Consider the following 24779-nt stretch of genomic DNA (forward strand, 5'->3'; position numbering starts at 1 on the left):
ACAGAGAGGATCTCCCAGAGATACACCACAGACACTCCCTGATAGGTAGGGCGCACACTCCCAAGAACCTCACAGCCTCAGGGTGAATGGAAATGGACCCTGATCTGTGTGACCCTCCATACAACAGAATGACAACGTAAAGCAGTTCTCAGCTAGTCTTCAACACTCCAGTCCATCACAAGGACCATCCAATCGAAAGAAATGCTGACAAAAGACACCGAATTTATTATAAAGTGACAAAGAAGAGCAACGCTCCAGTCCTAGTGGTGTCATAAAATAGGAAACAGGTCATATTCACATTTCAGGCCTATCACATTCCGTGGTTATCTGCCAGTCTAGAGAACACTGGTGAACTCCCTCAGCAGAAATTTCAGGACTCGACCATCCGAATGGGAAGAACACATGAGGTATCTGGAAGATATGTCTTCTGGGTCATTGGGACATAGACCATCAACAATGCCATCCAATGCAAAGTGCAACGTTTCGTTTCAAGGAAGGGTGCAGCCACTACTCTGACTGAGATGCCCACTGTCCTTCCTTGGCTTCGTGTCTGCTATAGTGCTGCACCTCCAAGCCTCTATTACAACAGTTCCTAAACATTTGGTTCCTAAACAAAGCGTTTCTCAGTCTCACCCACCCTACGTGTGCATAATGTATCAAGGGTCAATCTCTTCCCTCTGCCACAAGAGCATTCCACTGTGGACTTCACTTAGTCTCAGGCTCTACCAGATAACGCCCATGTTGACCCGCTAAAAGATGGTGGTGAGGGGACAACCTTGGTTCGAGTGATCAGAGCTGATTCCAGATTAAATAGAGGAAGATAACAACAAACGTAGATCTGGGATTAGGGTTTCGACTTCGTCAGGGCAATTTTAAGAGTTAAGGAAATTAGTTAGGAAGAATGGATTGAACGGAGGAACGTGTTGGATTTAAAATGCGGAGGAGGCCTGGATATACTCAAGTGCAGGCTAACGAACTGTCGAAGCCTGCATCCCAAGAAAGGGGGAAAAAAAAACTCATGGACAGAGCGTTTGTAGCGCAAGCTGGATGACAAAGCAGTCTTAGAGAGGGGATTAGAAAAGCAGAAAGCTACAGGCGATGGAAGAAAGGCGGGATTAAGCAAGGGAAGCTATCTAGTGAGCGTCAGAACATGTAGGGATAAAGTGAGGAAGGCTAAAAGCCGTGTAGAACTGGACCTGCAAAGGGACCAACCAATAGTAAAAGGTATCGACAGCCACAATAAATAAGAAGAAAACAGAAAAGAAGAAAGTGGGCCGCTATCACTGAGATCGGAATGGAGGTTAAGGAATCTGAGGCATGCCCAATAATTAAATAATACTTTGCTCAGTCGTCGTTTAATAAGACAGTGAGGAGTTTAGGGGATGAGGAGGGATGATAAATGAGGAATGAGGGAATACTGGAGGTGGATATATACTGCAGTCTGAGGGTAGAGGCAACTGAACAGCTAATGGGAACAAAATCGGAGGGCCCAGACAATCCCACTCCGAGATATACAAGGAACTGGGCGCGTGAAATTGCGAGCACCATAGCCGAGAATGTTTTAAGCAAATCGCTAAACCGGGGGTTCTACACCGTAGACTGGAGAATTGCTACAGTGTTCCTAGTTTAAGAAAGGGATAAAAAAGGTGATCCGGGAACTAAAAGGCCTGTGAGCCTGACGTCGTAGTAGTAAGGTCTTGGAAAAAATTTTAAGGGAGAAAAGTAAGTTAAGCATGAGGTATGTAATGGGCACGAATTGCAAACATGGATTTACTAAAGGTAGAATCGCCGCAAACCAACCGCATTCCTTCTTGAAGAAGGTGACGCGATTACTTAGAAAAGGAAATGGTAGATTCTAATTTACCCGTCGATTTCAGTAAGGCGTTTGAACAACGTGTCCGCGAGGGGAACTGTTAGTTAAATTGGGAAAAGATGGATGAATATGAAAGTTGTTAAAGGTGGATAAGGAATGGTTAAAGGGGAGACTCAAGCGGGTCGTACTGAGAGGGTGAATCTGCAGGCCATGGAAGGAGGTTTACATGGAGCCCTCAACGGATCGGTTTGGACGATCTTAATTTAACGTTTTTATACTGACCTTGGCCAGAAAAGAGCGGGAATGTGCTCAAAGTTTGCGGATGGACACAAAGACTGCGGGTATTGCTAACCGGGAGAAGCAACGCGGATAACTATCCAGGAAGACTGGACACCACCTTGTAAACTGGAAGTATAGTAATAGGATGAAAATATTAATAGTGAAAAAGCAAGGTCATGACACTTAGGGATTAATAAATAAGAAGTTTAACGTATTCTTGGAGGGAGCATAAGTGAAGCGACAGAGGAGGAGAAGGACGCTTTGGGTATTGAGGGTTGTAGCAGGATGAACTAATGAGCCGCCAAATGTGATAGGTCCGTTAAAAAAGCAAATGCGGTTTTAGGATGCATCAGGCGAGGTATTTCCAGCAAGGATAAGGAGAGTGTAGTACCGTTGTCATTAAGCGCGGTGAGACCCACCCTGGAATATTGTGTGCAGTTCTGGTGTCCATTTAAGAAGGATGAATTCAAACTGGAACAGGTTCAGAGACGGGCTACTAGGAAATCCGAGGATGGAAAAAGCTGCCTTATGAAAGAGATCTAAGAGCTTGCTTGTTAGCCTGGCCAAAAGAAGGCTGCGGGGGATAATGCTGTGCCTAATATAAAATATAGAGGGGGATTAAGAGCGTAGGCAGGGAGAGGAAATTATTTAAGTTTAGTACTAATTAGCAACAAGACAATGGGTACACGTGATATTAGGAAAGTTAGACTTGAAATTAGATGAACGGTTTCTAACCATTAGGGGAGTGAGAGTTCCAGAACAGCCTTCGAGGGACAGTAGTGGGGGCAAAAGACATATCTGGCTTTAAGACAAGCTTTGAAAAGTATATGGAGGGATGATATGATGGATAGTTTAATTTGGGGCAATTGATTCTGGATTATCAGCAGATAAGTCCTGTTCAATGGTCTGTGAGGGGCATGTGTGATGGGATGGGAACTGGTTACTGCAGGAGAATTGCTTTCCTGGTGCCGGCGGTGAAGTCTCTGCCCAACATGCTCAAGGTTAGCTGTCAGCGCACATGACTTAGCAACAGGTAGTCTAGAAGCCAATGCTAGTTATCCTTAACCTCCATTCCCACTTTCAGTGTTATAGCGCCCCCACTTCTTCTGTCTTTGGTTTGTGCTTTGTTTATGGTTGATGTGGCGGTAGACCTTTACTATTATCGTTTTGATTCCCTTTGCAAGCTCAGGTTCACCGGCTTTTGCCTTCCTCACTTCAATATCCCTACATGTTCTGACTCTAAGATGAGTCCTTGCTATCCCGCCTTTCTCCATCCCTGTAAGCGTTTCGCTCTTTTCCATTATCCCTCCTCTAAGATGCTTGCATCCATCGCTTGCCTACACGGTCTGTCATGGTTTTTTTCCCCTTTCTTGGGGATGCAGGCCTTCCGACAGTTTCCGCAGCCTGCACTTAAGTAATTCCAGGCCTCCTCGCATTAAATCACAAGTTCCTCGTTCCATCCATTCCCTAACTATTTTCCTTACTCTTTACAATAGCCCTTGAGAAGTCGAAAACCCTAATCCCAGATCTACGTTTGTTTATCCTTCCATCTAGTTTGAACTGAATCAGCTCATGATCACTCGAACCAAGGTTGTCCCCTACCACCATGTCTTCTACGAGGTCAAATGGGCGTTTCTGTAGAGCACTGAGAACTAAGTTGAAGTCCACAGTGGAACTGGCTCTTGGGCAGGAGGGAAGAGATTGAACCCTTGATAAATTATGCACAGTAGGGTGGGTGAAGACTGAGAACGCTTTGTTTAGGAACCCAAATTGTTTAGGAACTTGAGTAATAGAGGCATTGGAGGTCAGCATATAGCAGGACACGAAGCCAAGGAGAGACTAGGGCATCTCAAGTCGAGTAGTGGCTGCACCCTTCCTTGAACAGAAACGTTTGCACTTTGCATTGGATGGCATTGTGATGAGATCTATGTCCCAATGACCCAAGTAAGACATATCTTCCAGAATACCTCATTGTTCAGTTCCCATTCATGGTCGATCCTGAAATTTCTGCTGAGGGAGTTCACCAGTGTTCTCTAGACCTGGCAGATAAACCACGGAAATGTGATATGCACGGAAATGTGATATGCACCTGTTCCATAATTTTATGGATTCAACACATAAGGACTGGGATCTTGCTCCTTCTTGTCAATTGATATAATAAATTGGTGTCTTGTTGTCCAGCATTTCTTCGGATTGGATGGTCCTTGATATGGATTGGGAAGTGTTGGCAAGAATAAGGAACTGCTCTGAGCTTCATTATGTTGATATGGAGGGTCACCACAGGAAGGGTCCATTCTCCATTCACCCTGAGCTGTGAGGTTCTGGGAGTGTGCGCCCTAACCTATCAGGGAAGTGTCTGTGGTGATAATCCTCGTGGGAGGAGGTTGTAGGAACAGAACTCCCACGCACAACTTTTGTGGGTCCTTCTACCAATGTAGAGAATTGAGGACATTGGATAGACTGTGTTGTTGGGGGTGTAGACAGTTCTCAACCAGGCCTGAGGACACTGAGAATGTAGCCTTGCTAAGGAAGTCATGAATGTAGAGGCTACCATATGGCCCAGAAGTTGTAGGCAACCTGTGGTTTACGGGCTCTGCTGAATTGTTGAAACAAGATTGGACATTGTGGTGAATCTGTCCTTAAGACAGATATGCTCTATCAGAAGAAGAGTCCAGAGTGTCTCTGATTAACTCCATATGTTGAATGGATGTGAGGGTAGACTTTGCCACATTGCGGTGGAGGTTCAGTAAGTGAAATGGAGACAGGCCTTTTCTAGTTGCTGTGAGCAACCTTTCAGGAGCCAGTCATCCAGTTAGGGGAAAGCAATTATGCCCATTTGTTGAAGACAGACTGCTGAGGCTGAGAGAACTTTAGTGAACACCTTGGGGCAGTGTAAAAGACAAAGATACTAGTAGTAGTCCCTGCCTACCCCAAAACATAGGAATTGTTTGTGCAAGGGATGAATGGTGACATGAAAATAGGCATCCTAAGGTTGAGGGACACAAACCAATCTTTGGAATCCAGGTGGGAATAATCATTGCTATGGTCCCCATTTTGAACCATTTTGAATGGACAAAGGTGTTTGAAGTCCTCAGGTCCAGAATTGGCATCCATCCCCATTTTTTCTCAGGGATTCTACTAAGAACAGAAGCCTTTTCCAACTAGTCCAGTGGAACATGTTTGATTGCTCCCAGAGCTAAGAGGAATTGTGCCTCCTGATTTAAGAGGTTTGAGAAGGGTCCCTGAAGAGGGACAGGTAGGGGGGGGTGGTAAGAAGCTGAACTGGATGGAATAGCTTGTAGAAATCACTTCCAGAATCCATCTGTCTAAGGCTGTGTTCCAGGCAGGTGTGAAAGGGGAGAGATGAGCCCCCTAAGGTTGGAAGAGTAGGGGAATAAGTGCAGCTGTGTCATCAGCACCAAGCAAAGCCCAGAGAGATGTTTTGGCAACTGTCTAATCTTCTGTAATGAAGCCCTAAATTTTCTCTTTCTGATCTGGAGGCAGGTGTTCAATGAATAATGAGAATTTTGAACAGACTGTGAAATCACTTCAGAACTGGCTATTCTGAACTGCAAGGAGTCTGAGGAGTAGCTCTTGAAACCCAAAAGTCCAATTATTTTAGCTTCTTGTCGGATGGTGCTGAATGGGACACTGATGTTGCATGTTCCGTTCCTTAACAGCCTAAACAACCAGAGAGTTGAGAACAGGGTAGGAGAAAAATGCTCCAGATCTCTGGGTTGGACGTATTTTTTTTTTCTTTTTTTTTTTTTTTGCTGGCTCATTTACGTATGGATGGGATAGCCACACTATGCATACTTGGGTTAGCAGAGCATCGCTGATGGGCAAGTCGATCTTGCCCGGAGTAGGTGTATGAAGGATATCTAATAAGGAATGTTGGGCTTCTCCAAAAGGATTTGTAAGGTGCCTGCTACTCTTTTTATGAAGTCTTGAAAGGTCTTAAAATCATCAGGGGTAAGATAGTAGGAGAAGGCATGTCAGTCTCATCTACTAAGGAAGAGGACTTCTGGGAGGGCAGTGTTTCTTTCTGTTCCACTGGTTCCTACTCTGAGAGATTACCTATGAACTGAGCCTGAGGGAGTTGGTTGATGCTCCTGGTGAGTCCTCTTTAGAAATGTTACCCTACAGAAAAGATCATAATAGGAAGTCCCCAGGTTCCAGTAAACCCACTGTGGTGGGGCATAAAGGAAAGGGGCAGGATACCAAGGTTGTCTTTGCCAAGACAGCTGGGTGTGCTTCCTAGTAGCAGCTTCCCCTTCAATGTGAAACTCAAAATAGGGAGGTTGGAAGGTAGATTAACCTTGTACAGATACCTCGAACTCAGATGATGCATAATCCCCTGTACCCATGGGGGGCAAGGGCACCAGTACCAGTGATCAAGTTGGTACCAGACCCCAGGAACAGACCTGTACTTGCACTAGTACCAAGATTAGAAAGGGCAGTGGGAGAGGCAGTATCAGAAAATGTTAAATTGGTACCAGCTGGAAATATTTCTCAGCACCTTCAAAGCGTCTGTGTAGAGACTGTGCTGGTTTCAGAAGGCAGGTCACAGTCGAAGACGTGGCAGAGGGTAAGTAGGCTCTGGGAGGTGAGTTGGAACCAGTGGAGATTATGTCTCAATACCTCTCAACATTAGTGATTTGGGCTTTTCAAGGATTCCCAAGTCATTGTGAGAAAGGAGTCTAGATTGTATGGGGAACTATGCATGGGGCGCCAGGTGCTAGTGGAGACTGTTCCAAAGTTAAATCAGTGTGCCTTTCTCTTCTGGCTACGGAAGACGATACCAATGAGGATTTCATCGTGGCTCTGGATTTTGGAGACTAAGCCTGGTGCCAGAGTCACTCTAAACAGTTTTTTGGTATGTGACATGGTCGTCTTAGCTGGTACCATGACTGCAGTACCAGAGGGAGTAGGAACCTCAGCTGTACCTGTCCCATATTGGGACAAGCAGTGTCCTGAGACCTAGATCAAGGAGGTGACTTTTCCTTTTTCTTCTCCTGTTCCGGAGAAGGGGTCTTTTCTTCTTAGAGGGTCTGGGAAGCACCACAGAGCCTTCAGAGTCTTTGCTTATCTCTGAAGAGTAAGTGGTCAGTGGATCCGATGTACAGGGGGTGACTAGGAGATGCGCACACACACAGTCTCAAGGAGCACTCCATAAGCAGAGTCTGTCCTCCCTCAATGTTTTGTATCTGCTTTTAAATCCTGAACAGATCTTACATTTGGTGGGGATGTGAGTCTCTCCCAGACAGCAGAGGCAGCTTGAATGTTCGTCATTGCATGGAAAGGACATGTGGCAGATCTGACAGGGTTTGAAGCCCAGGGTCTTGAGCATAACCCACACTCATGGCCATGGATCAAGACCCGAGAAAACACAAAAGCCCCAGTTGACCAAACAAGCGAAACGGGGAAACCTGCCTCTCCAAAAGCAACAACTGTGCTGAATAACAAGAAAAAACAAAAAACGTGGCTCTTTTACCCTTAAAGTGCGACTCACGGAGCCCCCTAGCCTCCTCCTTTCTCCACCTATTAAACTGGGGTGCCTGGGTGGGCGGGCTGAAGCCCCAAATCCTGGCCCCTTGCAGGTGTGCCCTGGTCACGTAGTTCTGAAAATTGTTGTATGCAGCTTGGAGGGCCAGTAAGTATGGCCACCTATCACAGCATGAGACTGCCTAGCCACTGCTGACGAAGATCTCCAATCAAGTGGGCACAGGTGAGCACATATCCTGAAAATGGATCAGTCAGAGGGAAAATGCTCATAGAAGAATCAGACACACGTGCGATGCAGTAGGGAGCAGGGTGGATTGACCTGGGAAAGTCTTTAGTTTTACTGGGACTGTCTGCATGGGGGATGGAAGAGCATGGGATGACTTTAGGTGAGGGACAGTAACTGAGCCTGTAACCTGAGCCAGGAAGGGGGGTGGGGCGAGTCGACACCTTTGCCTGGGAAACTGGACAAAGGGAGAGGGGGAAGAAGGAGGGGGAGAGAGCCTGCTGGAGGGGTTTTTGGTTTCAGTTTTGGGCTGGCTGGGAAGAGGCAGGGAACCCCAAGTCTGTCCCCGAGAGGAACCTGGCTGGGGGGTCCTGGCTGTACCTACAAGCCCTGCTTGGGACCATGTTCCTATCATCTAATAAACCTTCTGTTTTACTGGCTGGCTGAGAGTCACGGTGAATCACAGGAAGTCGGGGGTGCAGGGCCCTGCCTCCCCCACACGCCGTGACAACATGTAACTATTGAGTAACTTCTTGTTATGCTGAGCTATTTCTTTTACTCTCTCTTTTTTCTTCTTTAAAAAAAAATTAACACACACTAAAATGATTTATATTGCAGCAGGGATGAGTGAATTGTTATATCAAGAAAAGCACCAATATTGTTCCTGTCAAGCTACAATAAAACTTCAGGCAAGAATATTAAATTACACAATGTTGAGGTTGCCACAAATCAGGAAACCTATTTTTTCTTTTTTTATATCTAACTCACTACAGTGAATAAAGAAACAAGGTGGGTGAGGTAATATCTTTTATTGGACCCAACTTCTGTTGGTGAGAGAGAGAAACTTTCCAGCCACACACTTCTAGTCAGGGAAAGGTAATCCCAGGATCACAGTAACATGAAGGCGGAACAGATTGTTTAGCATAAGTAGTTAGCACAAATTGTAAGAGATCATTCAAGGTAGAGTGGCTCATTAACACTCTTAAGCCACAGCAGACAGTGAATAAAGTCTTTTCTGAAATTAAAATACATGCAAAACCTGCTTAAAATGCTCTACCATGGGAACCCATTGTTCCTAAGGCCTGGTCTACACTACGCGTTTAAATCGATTTTAGCAGAGTTAAACCGATTTAATGCTGTACCCATCCACACTACGAGGCCCTTTATATCGATATAAAGGGCTCTTTAAATTGGTTTCTGTACTCCTCCTCAACAAGAGGAGTAGCGCTAAAATCAGTATTACCATATCGGATTAGGGTTAGTGTGGCCGCAAATCGACGGTATTGGCCTCCGGGCGGTATCCCACAATGCACCACTGTGGACGCGCTCTGGACAGCAATCTACTCGGATGCAGTGGCCAGTAAACAGGAAAAGCCCCGCAAATTTTGATTTTCTTTCCTGTTTGCCCAGCTGGAGCTCTGATCAGCACGGTGGCGATGCAGTCCCAATCAAAAGAGCTCCAGCATGACCGTACGGAGATACTGGATCTGATCACCGTATGGGGAAACAAATCTGTTCTATCAAAGCTCGCTACAGAACGAAATGCCAAAGCGTGTTGGAAAAAATCTCTAAGGCTACACAATGTGCTGCGTACAACCGTAACGGGAAGCAGAGCTCAATGGTCGCTATGGAGGGGGGATACTGAGGACTCCAAGCTATCTCACAGTTACCACAGCAGGTCTTCCGAAAATTCATTTGCATTCTTGGCTGAGCTCCCAATGCCTGTAGGTTCAAACACATTGTTCCGCCGCGTGGTTCAGGGAATAGCTCCCCAATTTACTCCCCCCACCACACGTGAAAGAAAAGGGAAAGAATCGTTTCTTGACGTCTTTCAATGTCACCCTATGTCTACTGAATGCTGCTGGTAGACGCGATGCTGCAGCAGTGAAGCGCAGGTATTCGCTCCTCTCCCTCCCAGGTTGCAGTGGCGAAGTAGGACTGGTAACGGTCCTTATCACCCCGTGATGTTCAGGCTTGATAACTGCTCAATCCTCTGGCTGGCCTGAGGTGAGGCCGGCTGGGGGGGGGCGCCTGGGTAAAAACAGAATGATTCCTGGTCATTCCCAGTGATGGTACAGAACGGCTGGTAACCATCTTCATCATAGCACTGGGGCTTGAGCTTCAATCAGCCCCCTCCCTTTCCTGTGTAAAGAAAAGATTCATGTACTGCCTGGACTGTCATAGCAGTGGATGCTGGCTCCTCCCCCACACCGCTTAATGTCCTGCTGGACTGTCATAGCCCCCGGAGGCTGCCTCCCCCTATTTTATCTCACTAACAAGTCAGTGTTTCTTATTCTCTCATTCTTATAACTTCATGACAAATGGAGGGGGGGACACTGCACAGTAGCCCAGAAGGTTGGGGAGAGGGAGCAATAGGTGGGGTTGTTGCAGGGGGTATCCCCCCCACGTTGAATGCATGCAGTTCATCATTTCTGCATGATCTGCACGGAGCACCTGTGGCTCTCTGATACACTGTGTGTCTCTAGTACACTTGCCCATATTCTAGGCAGGACTGACTTATTTTTAGAAAACCATAAAGGAGGGATTGACTCGGTGAGTCATTCCCAGTTTTGCTTTTGCGCCCCCGGCCGATCTCGCCAGGGGCACCCATGATAGCAGCAGACAGTACCGCAGGGGCGGGATACCATCATCTCCATTCCACATTTACCCCGCAGCGACGGTACAGGAACGACTGGTAACCGTCTCTGCTACTCATGCAAAGCAACTGACTGCTGCTGTTTGATCGCGCTGGAGTATCGCCTCTGTCCACGGATCCAGTACACATATGGTGACTGTAAAAAAAAAATAAAAAGCTGAACGGCTCCATGGTTGCCGCCGCTTATGGCATCTGCCAGGGCAATCCAGGGAAAGGCTTGTGCGAATGATTGTCTGCCGTTGCTTTCCCGGAGTTAAGGTATGACTGACGACATTTACCCAGAACCACCCGCGACAATGATTTTTGCCCCATCAGCCACTGGGCTCTCAACCCAGAATTCTAAGGGGCAGGGGAGACTGCGGGAACTATGGGATAGCTTTGGAATAGCTACCCACAGTGCAACACTCCGGAATTGGACGCTAGCCTCGGACCATGGATGCACACCGCCGAATTAGTGTGGCTGCGTGCACTCGACTTTATACAATCTGTTTTATAAAACCGGTTTATGTAAAATCGGAATAATCCCGTAGTGTAGACGTACCCTTTAGTAACAGAATTTGTAATGTAACAGCAGATCAGAGCTCGGCTTGTCTGCTGCTTGATGGATCTCAGCCAATAAGTTTGGTTGCTACTTTGCCTTATGCACTTGCCACATGTCAAAGATAGTTCCAGGTCATTAGAGTTATCTGCTTAGCAATAAATTTCTTTCCGTTATGCTCTAATTATGTTGTGTCATAGGTGGACTTAAGGAACGATTACAAACAAAAATTGATGAGCTTCAATCATTATTGCTGATTATTAAATGAGTGCATCCTTAAACTTAAAATGTTCTAGATAAAGCTTAAAAATGGCAGTTCTATAAATAAAATTAAAGTCAAGGTAGAGAGAAAGTTGGATCATTTAGGGGATACAATTATTTATAAACAGAAGTGTAAAAATTCACTCATTAAGGAAACATCCTTTCATAAAATAGATCTTAAGGAATACCATGGCAGTGTCGTCTCCTAAGATTTAATTTGCGTTACCCACTCTAAATCCAATATTTTAGAAGCATGTTCATTGAATTTCAACATTGCTTGAGAGATCAATTACTTCATCATTTGGTATAATAATAAAGTTTCACATGCCATTTCTGGATTCAGAAGATGATGCTTCATTGATCCTGTTTTTATGTTAAGTCATATGAATCAAATACCTTTTTTTAAAATCTGTAATTGTATTTATCAAATCCTAACGGGAACAGAAAGTAAGACAAATGCTACATAGGGTAAAGATGCCAATGTTAAACTTACCACAACATCTGACCTCATCTTTCCAAAAGTCTTGATTAAATGAGCATAATGATAGTCTTCCATTTGCCTTAAAATGGCTGTCATGCTTGCAACGAAGTTCCCCTATTTAAAATAATAATGATAACAATGGTTTAAGAGATGGAGCTAAACAGTACCCAATATCAAAACGTTGTGTCACTAGGCTCCAACAATTTCTTTTGGTATGTCAATAAAATGGACTAGTCAAAGTAAAACTTTATCATTAACATGTCATGAATGGAAAGAAATCCATGCACAGTCTAATGTTAGTGAATTCGCACTCAAACATACCTTATATACAAGTGCATGAAAATGTAAAATTTAAATGTATTTGTTTCACACTTGATCAGGCATTTCAGGCCTGATTTTGGACTATATTTTGATACAAAAACTATTTGGAGATATAAACCTTGTCTGCATTACAGACTTTAAAATCTAACAAACACATTACCAATTCTAGTATCCACATTTGGGCAAGTCAGTATAGTACGCAATGAAGACATCGCTTTAAAAATCATTACAATGGATATCGCAAGAATGACCAGATTTATGAAAAAACACTATACTAACATCAAAAATATTGTCTGACACACCATCTTTCTAAACCCATGAAAAAGGTTTTGCGAGTATTATTTTTTAAAAATCCCAATATTTAGATTTTCATGCACTGAAAATTCATAACCCCAAACTACATTCTGCTAAAAAAAAGCCTGACTGGTACTAGCATATATAGGGTATCATCAGTGACAATTCTACTTGTTTAGTAAACTTATTCTAATATTCCCTGTTAAGAATATGTTAAGTGGACTGCTCATGATCAAATAGAACACAAACCTTTGGAATTATTCTTAATAAATCAACAAATTAGTCTGATTTTTAGGAAATTCTCAAAATTCAAAGGGAAGTTAGAGAATAAATAGGCAATGCTCTTGGATTTGTATACTCCCTTACACAACATTTCAAATTAATCTTTTTTTTTCTACTCCAGGCATAGTGTGATATAAATTCAATTGGAGTGGTAACAGAACACATGAGAAAGTAGTTTTTGATCAAACACTTTCTTTCTAAGCAGGATGTTGATAAATTCTTGCCATTTAAGGCCTTCAATACTTAGCACTTCAATCTCTTTGCTACATAAATCTCAAGTAACTCAGGTCAAATATCAGGCCATGAAAGAGGTTTGACTTGTGCATCTGTGTAATAATCTGTGTTAATTCACCACACACTCACCCTGTCCCCAAACTTCCTAACATATACAACTGACAGATTCCTTGCGTTGGGTTTCTGCATATCCTTTCTGCAGGGGCAGCAGACCTGGTACTTGTTCTTCTGCTTAGCTGGCTTTCTTTCTGTTGGAAGGCATGCCTTTTCCCTTACTAATTTTTCTATTCTACATAAATATAGATTAGAAATATTAAGAGGTGCAAAAGGTGTAAATAAGAAAATGGAGTGGCCAGCTGACTGGGTGTTTTGCTATGTCAAAGACCTTTATGGTTACTCTCTCTTATCCATAGCAAGAGATGGGGATATAAAATTATGCTAATAGGAAATTTATATAATAGGGGACCTTATTAATGGAAACAGGAAAGGAAATTGTTAATTGTCAAAAGAGACTGTATAATATGTACATAAGGACACAGAAAAAGGGTTTGCTGCTTAGAGGCCAAATCCAAATAATATTCTGTCCATCTCCCCTAAGGGTCTGATATAATAATCAATGTGGTGGTTCTGAGCCACAAAGGCCACAGTTTGGGGGAGGGGGGGAAGGAGGAGAGTGTTCTGTTTTCTTAAACTGCCCAGTTAGGGCTAGATTCAAGATAACAGTAGGTCCTACCTCCCCCACAAATTCCTGGTTCATATAAATTCAGGAAAGGTGAAGAAGAGAAAGGAGATTAGACAGAAAATCTCCTGTGTTTGACCATTTAAATATCTGATCTTTTAAAACTCCACTCTTTTGACCTTAGTTCTTCAAACACTTATGTACCTGATTAATTTTACTCATGTAATTAAAGTGAAACATGTATATTATTTCTCTACTGAATCAGGACCTTAATGGTTAATTCATTAGTACACAGATGACTTTTTTTTTTTTTTAAACATAGCATATTTTCTGTACCTGGTTAATAGCTTTGTTCACAGTTATGCTAATCTCATTCTGTTTGTTTAGCAATTTAAATTATTATGAACAATGGCAACAACTGAGAGATGAATTTTGTACCAAGGGAACAGATAATGCTAACTTTGTATTTGAATGGAAGACTAACTTGGGAAAACGGTCAAACCATATGGATTTAAACATGCGGTTTTCAGATGCATAAACATTTAGAATGCAGTTCGGCTTATATTATCTTTTATGTATATTTGTAGCCCCTTCCCCATTAAATGGCTAATTATTGAAGATTAATGTTTGCAAACATGAGCTCTCTCCTTCATATTCCAATACCTCTAGCCCTTGCCAAGAGATCATAATCCTCTCTTTGTAACAGCACAGTGTTTGTCTGTGGGAATTACTACAATCATGCTGATAAGCAAGAAAAGAAGATGAGTCATTGGAGAGAAAGATCATTACATAAAAATATCTTATTAATCAGCATGGTAAGAGTTAGACAAGATATATGAGAGGTTAATACTTTATACTTAAATGTTGTGTTTCCATATGAACCATACACTTTTTCCTTTTTTTAAACTAATGTTTATTAGATAAAGAAAAACACAGGAACAAACACACTGCATATGAACTCAGTATAATGCAAAGTAAAGAATGAAATATATCAAAGTGTACACCCAGGTCAGCAATGATCCATAAGACTAGGGTATAGGTCTTTATCCAGCTAAGCACAATTTAAATATCAATACAGATAAATCCATGGAAATAGGGAAATGTCTCCCCCAAGGAATTAAAGTAACTCATTCACAGTATACACAAACAACACGCAATTAAACAATATACCCAAAATGAAAACAGCAAAAGTCCCATAAAATATTTTTCACACACAAAACCTCAAAGTCAAAAAGAGGAAATGGGATGCTTGATAACAGCTGGCAATGTTAGACAGGACTACATTTCCACTAGGAAGGCACCAGGGTGGAAGCAGGATGGTTATGGAGTTCCCAGGAATGAAAGATTAATCTTTAATCAAAGATTATGTCTTGTGATGAAACCTCCAGGAATATATCCAACCAAAACTGGCAACCCTAAGAGGAACATAGAGTCCCTTAGCCATCTAAAAATCTGTTCATCCATAAAGAACTCGTATAGGGCAAAAACTAGATGCTCGTAAAATGAATACAAGTGACAGTAATCAAATCATCTGAATGACACTCGTTGGGTCATACCATCTGACCAGTGTGTGTTTCCATTAGACCACTTTCTCCTGAATGCAGGGTCAAAAAGAGACAGGGGAGTTCATCTTTATCCTAATTCTGAGGGATTGGGAGTTTTGGGGGGAGGGCTGGAGGAGGAAAGGGGCCTTTGCACTATTTCATCTTAAGTCTATAAATGCCATCTTAAAATATATATAAAGAAAACCATATAAAAGTTAAAAATACACTACAAAGCTTCATCCATTTCCATTTATTTTAAAACCCAAGGAGCATGTGTGTTCCAACTATATTTGACTATGCTGTTTGACTATCCCTAATAAATGCTTCAAATTTAAAAAAACTCATTAAACTTAGTTTCTCTTTTCATGTGTCTTCAGATTTAGTAATTTTAAGATTTTCTTCCATTTCCAGCCAACACAGTGTGCTCTTAATTAAAAAGCTGTCTAAAATTGTAAGTTTATAACAGACACAATGTGGGTGAGATAATATCTTTTAATGGTACAAATTCTCCCTCTAATATCCTGGAACCAACATGGCTACAATACTACAAACAATTTTCTAGTAGTTAAGCTTATTTCATATGGCCTATTAGCTATTTAGCAATAACTAGTAATATTAAATACTTGTCTTAAGTTGATTTCTTTAATGTTAAGTTATATTCAGAAAATACTATAATCTCACATAGCAGATCACTCCAGGCAATACAAAGCAAAAAATCTAATTTTCTAAAAAATCAATTTCAATTTTACTGTAGGAGTAATTGCAGACCTATATTTATGTAACAAGTACAGTAAAGGGCAATATATGGGCCTTATTGTTGCCCTTTGCAATTATTAGCTATTCATTCAGTGCCAAGGTTTTCACTGCAAGCCCTTCACACACTTTCATATTTACAAAGCAGGAAAACAAACATTATAAATGAAATACTCAAAAATGACTAATGTAACCACATCATACAATATAAGAAAAGTGTACTTCATGTATTTTTTTATGTTTCTTAATATAACTAATTTCTTTCTAGCACAAAATCACCAGCCAGCAGAGCTGCTAACTTAATCCTTTTTTTCTTATCAATAAACCAGGTACACTGAGGCAAGACAGAGTTTATGATTCCCAAAACAGTATTTTGTGATGTGCTATGTCTGCAATCACATCCGAATATAAGCAAGAGTAATTTACTCTTAATAAGCTCTCAGTGGCAAAGGATCAATAACTCAGCCCATTTAAAAAAAAATGCTGTTGATAAAGGATCCTGTTATTACTTGGATTAGGTATTTTATTTGAGAGTGATTGTTGTCTTCTTTTTTTAGAATGCAAGTCCAGTACCTAATTTATAACTTGTTAAAATTTCTACTTTTTTAAAATCAGAAAAAAAAAGGTGGATATTGCATATGGACTTAATGAATCAACAGAATGAAGCAAACATTACATTTTCTTTAAGAACTCAATATTCAAACTATTGTTAAAAGTGGAAATTCCATTTTAATTTAAAAAAAACTCTTCCCTTCACCAATGTCACTAGAAGATTGCAAAATGAAAGTCAATTTCCCAAGGGACACCAAGAGTTTTCTTTGCTTAGAGTACCAGGAGAAACATATGAAGTGGGAAACAAATAGGCCATTACGTGTATTGCACCTCTAAACTGGTGTCTCACATGAAGTTTATCCATCAACCTGGAACACCTACCAAATCGGCCACTAAACTGGGTCCCACCCAAAGAGAGAGAAGCAGGATATTCTTTTAATTTTTTTCTTGTGCCAAGAGACTCTGCCTTAACAGCCTCTAGCCATTCCCAGAAAAAACTCAAGCTGGAATCCTTAAACTATTTATCTATAATGAGAAAACCTATTTGAAAGAAATGGAACAGAATGAAGGGATGCTCCATTATTATTAGTAGTACTGGTATTACCGTAGCTACCAAAGGCCCTAATTAGGTTTTAAAAACACATCTGATTTTCCTCAGACTCTCCCAGACATTTACCACTTGACTCAAATCACTATGATAAGTTTCTCTGTAAGGTATCATTTGGGCAGAAATCTATAAACAAATTAAAACATGAAACTAGAATTAAAGGGCCATATGAGTTTAAATTATAGTGTTGTTACTATGATAGTATTTTCTAATTGCTGCCTTTATTTACATCTGTGCAAAATGAGTGAAAAGTAGATATAAGATGCTTCTAAATAATAAATCCATATATTAGAAAGCAGTGACCCTGCTTTTCGAAAGTAAGTAGTGAAACTGTCTCTCTCAATTTTTGGCATCCAAGTTGAGATACCTGGAAGGGGATTGATTTGCAGGCACTGCAAATCTCCTTTAAAGTTCAGTGTTCAAGTATCACATTTAGCGCCCAACAATCACTAGCCACTTCTGAAAACCTGGCCACTATGTAAACCTGAATTAAAAGACAATTTGTCTAATCAATATAATGCTGATAAATACGTTTACCTATCATTTTACTTAAGCAAACAAAGTGGCAATCTAATATGGTATAAAGCAGAGGATTTCCAGCATTTTGCATTCTGTGGACTACTTTCTAAGAGAAACAATCTTTCATCTTCCTGCCTGCGGCCCTTCTCCTGCTTGGCCTCAAAGTGTTTCATTTTGCATATTCCCAGGAAGGGGTCCAGGAACCGCTGTTTGAGAACTACTGGTGCAAAGTAAGTGCTAAAACACATACAAAGAAATAGCAAGCTGTTTTTTGCAAGACAAATAATGCCATTTTTTGGTTAGCATGCACTATTCTGATTAATTTAATAAATGCATATATGGTATATATCACTAACTCATGGTAAAAATACATTAGCGTGGATTTCAAGTAATAACAGATTCCTGTAATCATCCATCAAAATATGTTGCAAAGGTTAAGCCAAAACTGCAAAATATGCCAAAAAAAGCTGGCACTGAAATCAATCTGCATGCACATAATTCAGGTCCCTAGAAGCATAAAAACTCATTTCTGCTAACAGGCTTTTCATAGCATTTGAGAGACCATTATGCTCAAGTACTCTCCACTGGTCAGTGCGCAGTAGATTAGAATCAATGCTATTATTTTGTCATATCAGTGTCTGTGCAGCATTTAAAATGTTTTTGACAGAACTTCCCTCAGGTTCTAGTAGCAAGACATCAATCTATATTATAATATAATGGAGGACTCAGGTAAAAATACATATATGCTCTCAGTATCAAAACAAAGCTAGCTATCCCCAAAATATGAAATCTGAGAGTAAATTCAATAGTATCTTCAAAAGAAAAAGTATTTTAGGGAAATAGCAGCAGAATTTAAACAAGAACAAAATATTAATATTTGTCATCTTTTTACTTGTTATATGCTGCTCTCCTATCTTAGGGCCCAATCCTGCCATCCTGAATAAAAACAAATAGAACCAATACAACATTTGAGTTTCTATGAAATAAAGGTAGCAGCATTTATAAGAATTTAAATGACAAATGTGTGGTTTTTCTGTGGCTGCAGACATAATTATGAGAACACTTCTTCCCCTCTCGTGATTGCCCATCCAGATCCAATAATGTTAAGTGTTCCAAAATTGTTTGAATTTACGTATCGTTCTCTTTTACAATTTCCCTGGACAATATATGCTTTCTTCCTTTTGTATATTAACTGAAACAGATGTCTCACCATTGGTTCTAAGGTAACAACCCTGTCTGCCTCAATTAGAAAAAGCATATGAAGCAGTCAGGTTTCTGAACACTGGTGGGGAAGGGGTTTATAGAGGAGTAATTCATTGATTCAGTGATGTATACACTCCATTTTGCAAAGATGACTCAAAAATCCACATTTGGTCTGTGGGTGCTGGTTCTCTGAGCTAGTTGAAATATGTTTAGAAAGAAAGCTCCTTATGTATCCTGGACTTCACACATCTAGCCCGATCCTCTGACCAGTAGACAATATTGCAGTATTTTACGTTTTGTGACACAAAGTCAGCCGATCTTGTAAAAAGACAAATGTATCTAACAATAAATATATCATCTGATATACAACAAATATATAATCTGATATAACAATAAATTAAATATATTTTCATTTCCATATGTTGTGCTGTAGAAGATCGAGACTATATTTTTGGTGTTGGTGTCTGTCTATGTAGACTATAGTGACATTTATATGCTAGAATTTAACATTTGTTTAAATGTGCTTAAGTGTTTTGTTCAAAGTTAAAATGGAAGGACCTTTGTGGGAACTATTCACCGTGGCTCTGAAATCAGGCAGACCAGCAGTGCCACTCTGGGAAGATCTCCCTAACTGAATAAAAGAATAAAAAAGGATCATCATAAGCAGCATTTATTGTAAATTGAAGCATCACTAGTAACAAGAGAACGTATATGGATCCAAACCAAAGAAAATGGTTGCAAAGACATATCACATATATGTTTCTCTATTTCCTCATCTGTATCATATATATATATTGATATTTACCCTCTTTTGTATAATGTGTTGAGATCCACAAATAAAAAGTGCTGTACAGAAGCTCTAAGCACTATTATGAGGGAAAAAAATAGAATCCATAATTGGGAAAGATTTTAATTATCCACGTGTGTTCTCTTTTAAGGAGTGTCTGAGCCAATATGTTTTCAAACTAGTTTGCATGAAAACATGGCATTGTTATGAACTACTTATTAGAACTACTATAATTATGTTCTGTCTTAATGTTATTTACAGTCATAGTTTATAAGGCCAGAAGACATCATTGTGGTTGTCTAGTCTGACCTTCCATATAGCACAGATCATTGGACTTCCCTTAATTCCTGTGTGAACTACAGCATATCTTTAAAAAAATAAATTACATCCCTGATTTAAAAATTGCCAGTGACAGAGAGTCCACCACAAACCTTGATAAATTGTTCCAATGGTTAATTACTGTCACTGTTAAAAATTTGCCCCCTTATTTCTAGCCTGAATGGGTATGCCTACACTGCAGCTGAGAGTGCGCCTCTCAGCTTGTTAGACAGACACACGCCAGCTCTGCTCAAGCTAGCATGCAAAACTAGTTTGGACACAGATATAGGCAGTGGCTTGGGCTACCACCCGACCCCGAGTCCATACTCTGGAGGCTAGCCGGAGCCACTGCTCGTGCCACATCGTTCACACTGCTATTTATAGCACAAATCTGTCTACTCAAGCTGGGAGACACAGTGTGACCATACCCAATTTGTCCAGCTTCAGCTTCCAGCTATTAGATCTTGATATACCTTTGTCTGCAAGACTGAAGAGCTCATATTTAAAGTTTTGTTCCCCACATATGTTCTTATAGACTGATCTAGTCCACCCTTACTCTGCTCTTGGTTAAAGTAAACAGATTGAGCTTCGGGAGACTATCACTGTAAAGAATGTTTTCCAACCCTGTAAATCACTCTCAAAGCTCTTCTCTGAACCTCTCCAATTTATCAACATCTTTCTTGAATTGTGGACCCCAGAATGGGAACACAGTATTTCTGTATTGGTCATACTATTGCCAAATACAGAGGGAGTATAACCTTCTTACTCCTACTCAAAATTCCCCTATTTATGCATTCAATGGTTACATTAGCCCTTTTGGCCAAAGCTTCACACTGGAAGCTCTCAAGTTCAGCTGATTATCCACCACAACCCCCCAAGCTGTTTGCATTGCTTCCAAGGATAGAGTTTTCCCCCATCCTGTAAATATAGTCTATCTTCTTTGTTCCTAAATGTATGTCTTTACATTTGGCCTTAGTAAAATGCTTGCCGTTTGCCAAAGCCCAGTTTGCCAAGTAATCCAAATCGCTTTGTACCTGTATCACCGACCTGTCCTCTTTATTGTTTACCAGTCTCCCAATTTTTATATCATCTGCAAGCATTATCAATAACAACGTTATATATTCATTGATGAAAATGTGAAATGGCACAGGACCAAGAACCTATCCTTCTGAGACTCCACTAGAAATCAAGCGGCTCTCTAGGATTCCCATTTACAGTTACATTTTGAGAACAATTAGGCAGCTTTTAACCCTCTTTTAACCCTCTCTCTCTCTCTGTGTAAAATATTAATTTTGTATTGTTCTAGTTTCTTCATCAAAATGCCATGTGGTACCCAGCCAAACGCCTTAAAGAAGTCTATTACATCAACACTATTACATTTATCCACCAAACTTGTAATCTCATCAAAAACCATACAAGTTAATTTGACAGGATCTATTTTTCATAAACGTATGTTGATGGCTTTTACCCTCCTTTAATTCTTTTATTAATTGAGGACTGTAACAGCTGGTGAACTATTTTGCCAGAGATCAACGTCAAAGGTGTTCAATATAATTCTTGTTAAAATACGTTCCTAACCAACTTTATTTCTAGCAAACCCAGAGTAAAGCTTCATTAATTTGTTATGACCTCACAGGTGTTCTGTTCATGGATGAACCATTTGAGTGTTAGCTGCCCATACAGCTTGAGCAATTACAACACCTACATTGCTTGATTCCACCGTTTGTGATGCAGCTGTCACAATTACCAACTATACCAAGTTAACGTGCATGAGATTAGGCATATCCAAAACATGAAAGAGGGTTGCTTATAGTATTTTAGGGTCATCATGGTGTCAGAATAGTGTTCAATTTCTGTATATTGTTAATAGTTGAAAGAACTGTTGTACAAAAGAAATTTACAATGGTAAAAAAAACACTCAGGTGTTTTAATTGCTAATGTACTGATAATCTGAATAAAAGCATGTAGCCTACCAAAAGAAACAGCATCTTCTACTGCATTTCACAGTAGAAGATTTGTCATTCAGAGATCATTTCTGCTGGCAAGGACCAAAATCTATGACCACTTTCCACCTCATTTCCCTGACAGTCTGCTCCCATTTAGTCTGTCTGGGGAAAGAAAAACTGACAGATTCCAATCCCTCCCCAACAAGTCAGATAAAGGTAAGGATACTCAACCAGCTCCACACTCATCTGCCTACTGCTGTACAAGATCTGTGACTGGCTCTGATGCCTCCCCTTTGCCCACTGAGATGACATTTCCAGTACAAGCTTCAGGCACACTTCTGCCTTCTTGAACTGCAAGCAACAAACTTTATTTTCCCTTCTAAGAGACTGAGAATTATTTTGAACTGACATATGTCTCTGATTTGAGCATAACATGAATATTTTTCTATCTTGCTTCAACAGTTTACTATCTATTAACCCTGCATCTTGATGTAAGTATATTTAGTGAACATTCTACTAGCTGAAGAAACTAAAGAATACACATTTACTGCTCTAACTCTGTTGAAGTAATGCTGACCATAAAGCACGGAACTTCTAGGGTCAGACAGATGCCAAAACTTTGAAGTGTCACATTAGGAAAATAAGCAGTGAGTGCTAGGGAAGTGCACTGTTAGTCATGCGAAAGACATCATCATTTTTTTAAATCTATCACAGATATGATACCTGACATGACAATATTTGAGAAAAAAAGCAGTTTATGATTCTTACATAAACTGATAAATTATTCTCATTTTAATGACCTGTCTGATTATTTATTTATAAGTTTGTTGAGAAATGGATAGATGCATGATGTAAATAGAAAGAATAAAATTACAAAGCATGAGTCTTCAGAACCACTCTACATAGACAAGAGGAGTGTGCACTATGCAAAGCATGTGAGAAACAAATACGAGTCAGACTTTCTGTTGCTGCAAATCAGCATAGCTCTACTGAAGCACATTTACACCACTGAGATTCAGGCCCATTATATATAATTTACAGATTGAATCAATATTTATTTTTAAATCATATATAACATGTTCAAGTTAAAAGCTGATTAGTATTTATAATAGCATGAATGCATTATAAAGGAGGAGTAAACAATACAACTGGTCCATTTACTGATTCTTTTAGAGACACATCCCACTTTGTCCAGGTGGACACAGAAAATCCTAAATGCAGAGGAACCTGCATTTAGGAGGGGACGGCAGTCCACAGAAAGCCATCCCCATAGTATGGCGGTGGTGCTGTGAGGGCAGGCTATTTAGAGGCCAGGAGATCAGCTGTCATACAGATCCAGAAGCCTGAAACACTTGCCTTGGAAAGTCAACGTGCAGTGGCTCCAGATGCTGCTGCTGCTGCAGCCTCATTGGTTATAGTACTGAGAGCACAATAATTTCACTTCTGCTCCATGCCCAACTGCTGAAACAGAATAAAGTATTTCCTTTCCCCAAACGCTTTTTATAAATCCACTAACTTGCTTTTTGTTTATGGGATGAATAATAGCTGGGTTGCACCATCTGACCCTTATGAATTGCACAATACAGCACCCATCTGAGTCCCAGCAGTGACTTGAGTCATATTAAACAGCACGCACCATAGTTACATAGCTACATAGGCCAAATTTTTTTAAAAAAATAAACAAATGAGTGCATAAATTTAGGGTCCTAAATGTACATTTATGCACCTAAATACATGCCCCAATTTTCGTATCTAGAGTAGAGTGGTGGAAAATGGAAAAACAATTTTGTGGAGGAAAAATGAAATTTCAAGGTTGTTTCCTTTTCACAGGGATCAAAATGGAATAATTTTACATTTTGGGGGGATATTTTAATTGAATTTTTGATTAAATCACTACTTATATATTTTTTCATTTCCAAAAACCACTACTCTCAATGAAATCCAGATTTCTGAAGAATAAATTTTTTGCTTATAGTTTCAGAAATGATTTTGCTGAAAAGGTCCATAAAGTTTAAACAACAAATGTTGAGGACATTTTTGATGTCAACATTTTTTCATGAACAGTTTCATTGTTGCAAAAACCCTATTACAACAAAAACACTTTTCATATGAAAAATTCCAACCAGTGCTGAGAAGCTTGCTGTTCCTATTGAAATTACAGTCCTCAGCACCTTTGACAATCAGGCCATTTATTTAGGTAAGTAAATATGGACCATAGGGCCTAACTTGAAGTACTCATTTTAAAAAAACCTCGGAGGAAGTATTTATTACTTAACGGACAAGCCAGAGAACAGCCCTGACAAAGCCTACCGTTGGAACTTCAGGGCTTGTTGCTGTTGTTTTTAACAGTTTAATTAATTATCTAATCACACTAATATCACATATATATTGATGAATAAGGAGGTAACAAACATAGGAAAACCTTTCATATTTTTGTTAAAGGAAAAAAAAAATCTGATTACTGCCATGAAATTTTGCATGCATGTAAACCTTGATATGAACTATGAGCTCCATCAAACTGGGATGAACTCCAGCGTCCTTTTATTCAGTATTTAGGATTATTATAAAGTGGCTGAAATACAAGGCCTTCACACCATTCAAGTCTCACATCAGGACATGCAGTGAGATATGGTCAGAGTGGCAGAACAGCAGGTACCATTTGTTTCCAGCAAGTCACGGAAAGGGTCTCCACACAACTCCATATAGCAGGAGGAACCACCTTTGATTATAGCTTGATCGATACATTCTCATAGGAGAACCATACACATTGGTTATCAGCAGGTAAGTATGCCCAGTGGTCTGTGATGGGATGTTAGATGGGTTGGGATCTGAGTTACTGTAGAGAATTCTTTCCTGGGTGCTGGCTGATGAGTCTTGCCCACATGCTCAGGATTTAACTTTTTGCCATGTTTGGGGTCAGGAAGGAATTTTCCTCCAGGGCAGATTGGCAGAGGCCCTGGAGGTTTTTCGCCTTTCTCTGCAGC

The 24779-nt window shown here is 40.4% G+C and overlaps 1 protein-coding gene across 3 annotated transcripts in view; it reads right to left on the bottom strand.

Annotated features, from left to right (window-relative positions):
• The window catches only part of DOCK1 (dedicator of cytokinesis 1), a 570673-nt gene that overhangs the window by 257099 nt on the left and 288795 nt on the right, over nt 1-24779 (bottom strand). For all 3 annotated transcript variants that reach the window (XM_032801591.2, XM_032801590.2, XM_075072746.1), the window contains exon 28: nt 11769-11870. In XM_032801591.2, the coding sequence (XP_032657482.1) occupies nt 11769-11870 (102 nt within the window). The remainder of the gene's footprint in view (nt 1-11768; nt 11871-24779) is intronic.

This window comes from Chelonoidis abingdonii, chromosome 15, assembly GCF_003597395.2.
Source record: "Chelonoidis abingdonii isolate Lonesome George chromosome 15, CheloAbing_2.0, whole genome shotgun sequence".
In the NCBI taxonomy this organism is placed as follows: Eukaryota; Metazoa; Chordata; order Testudines; family Testudinidae; genus Chelonoidis; species Chelonoidis abingdonii.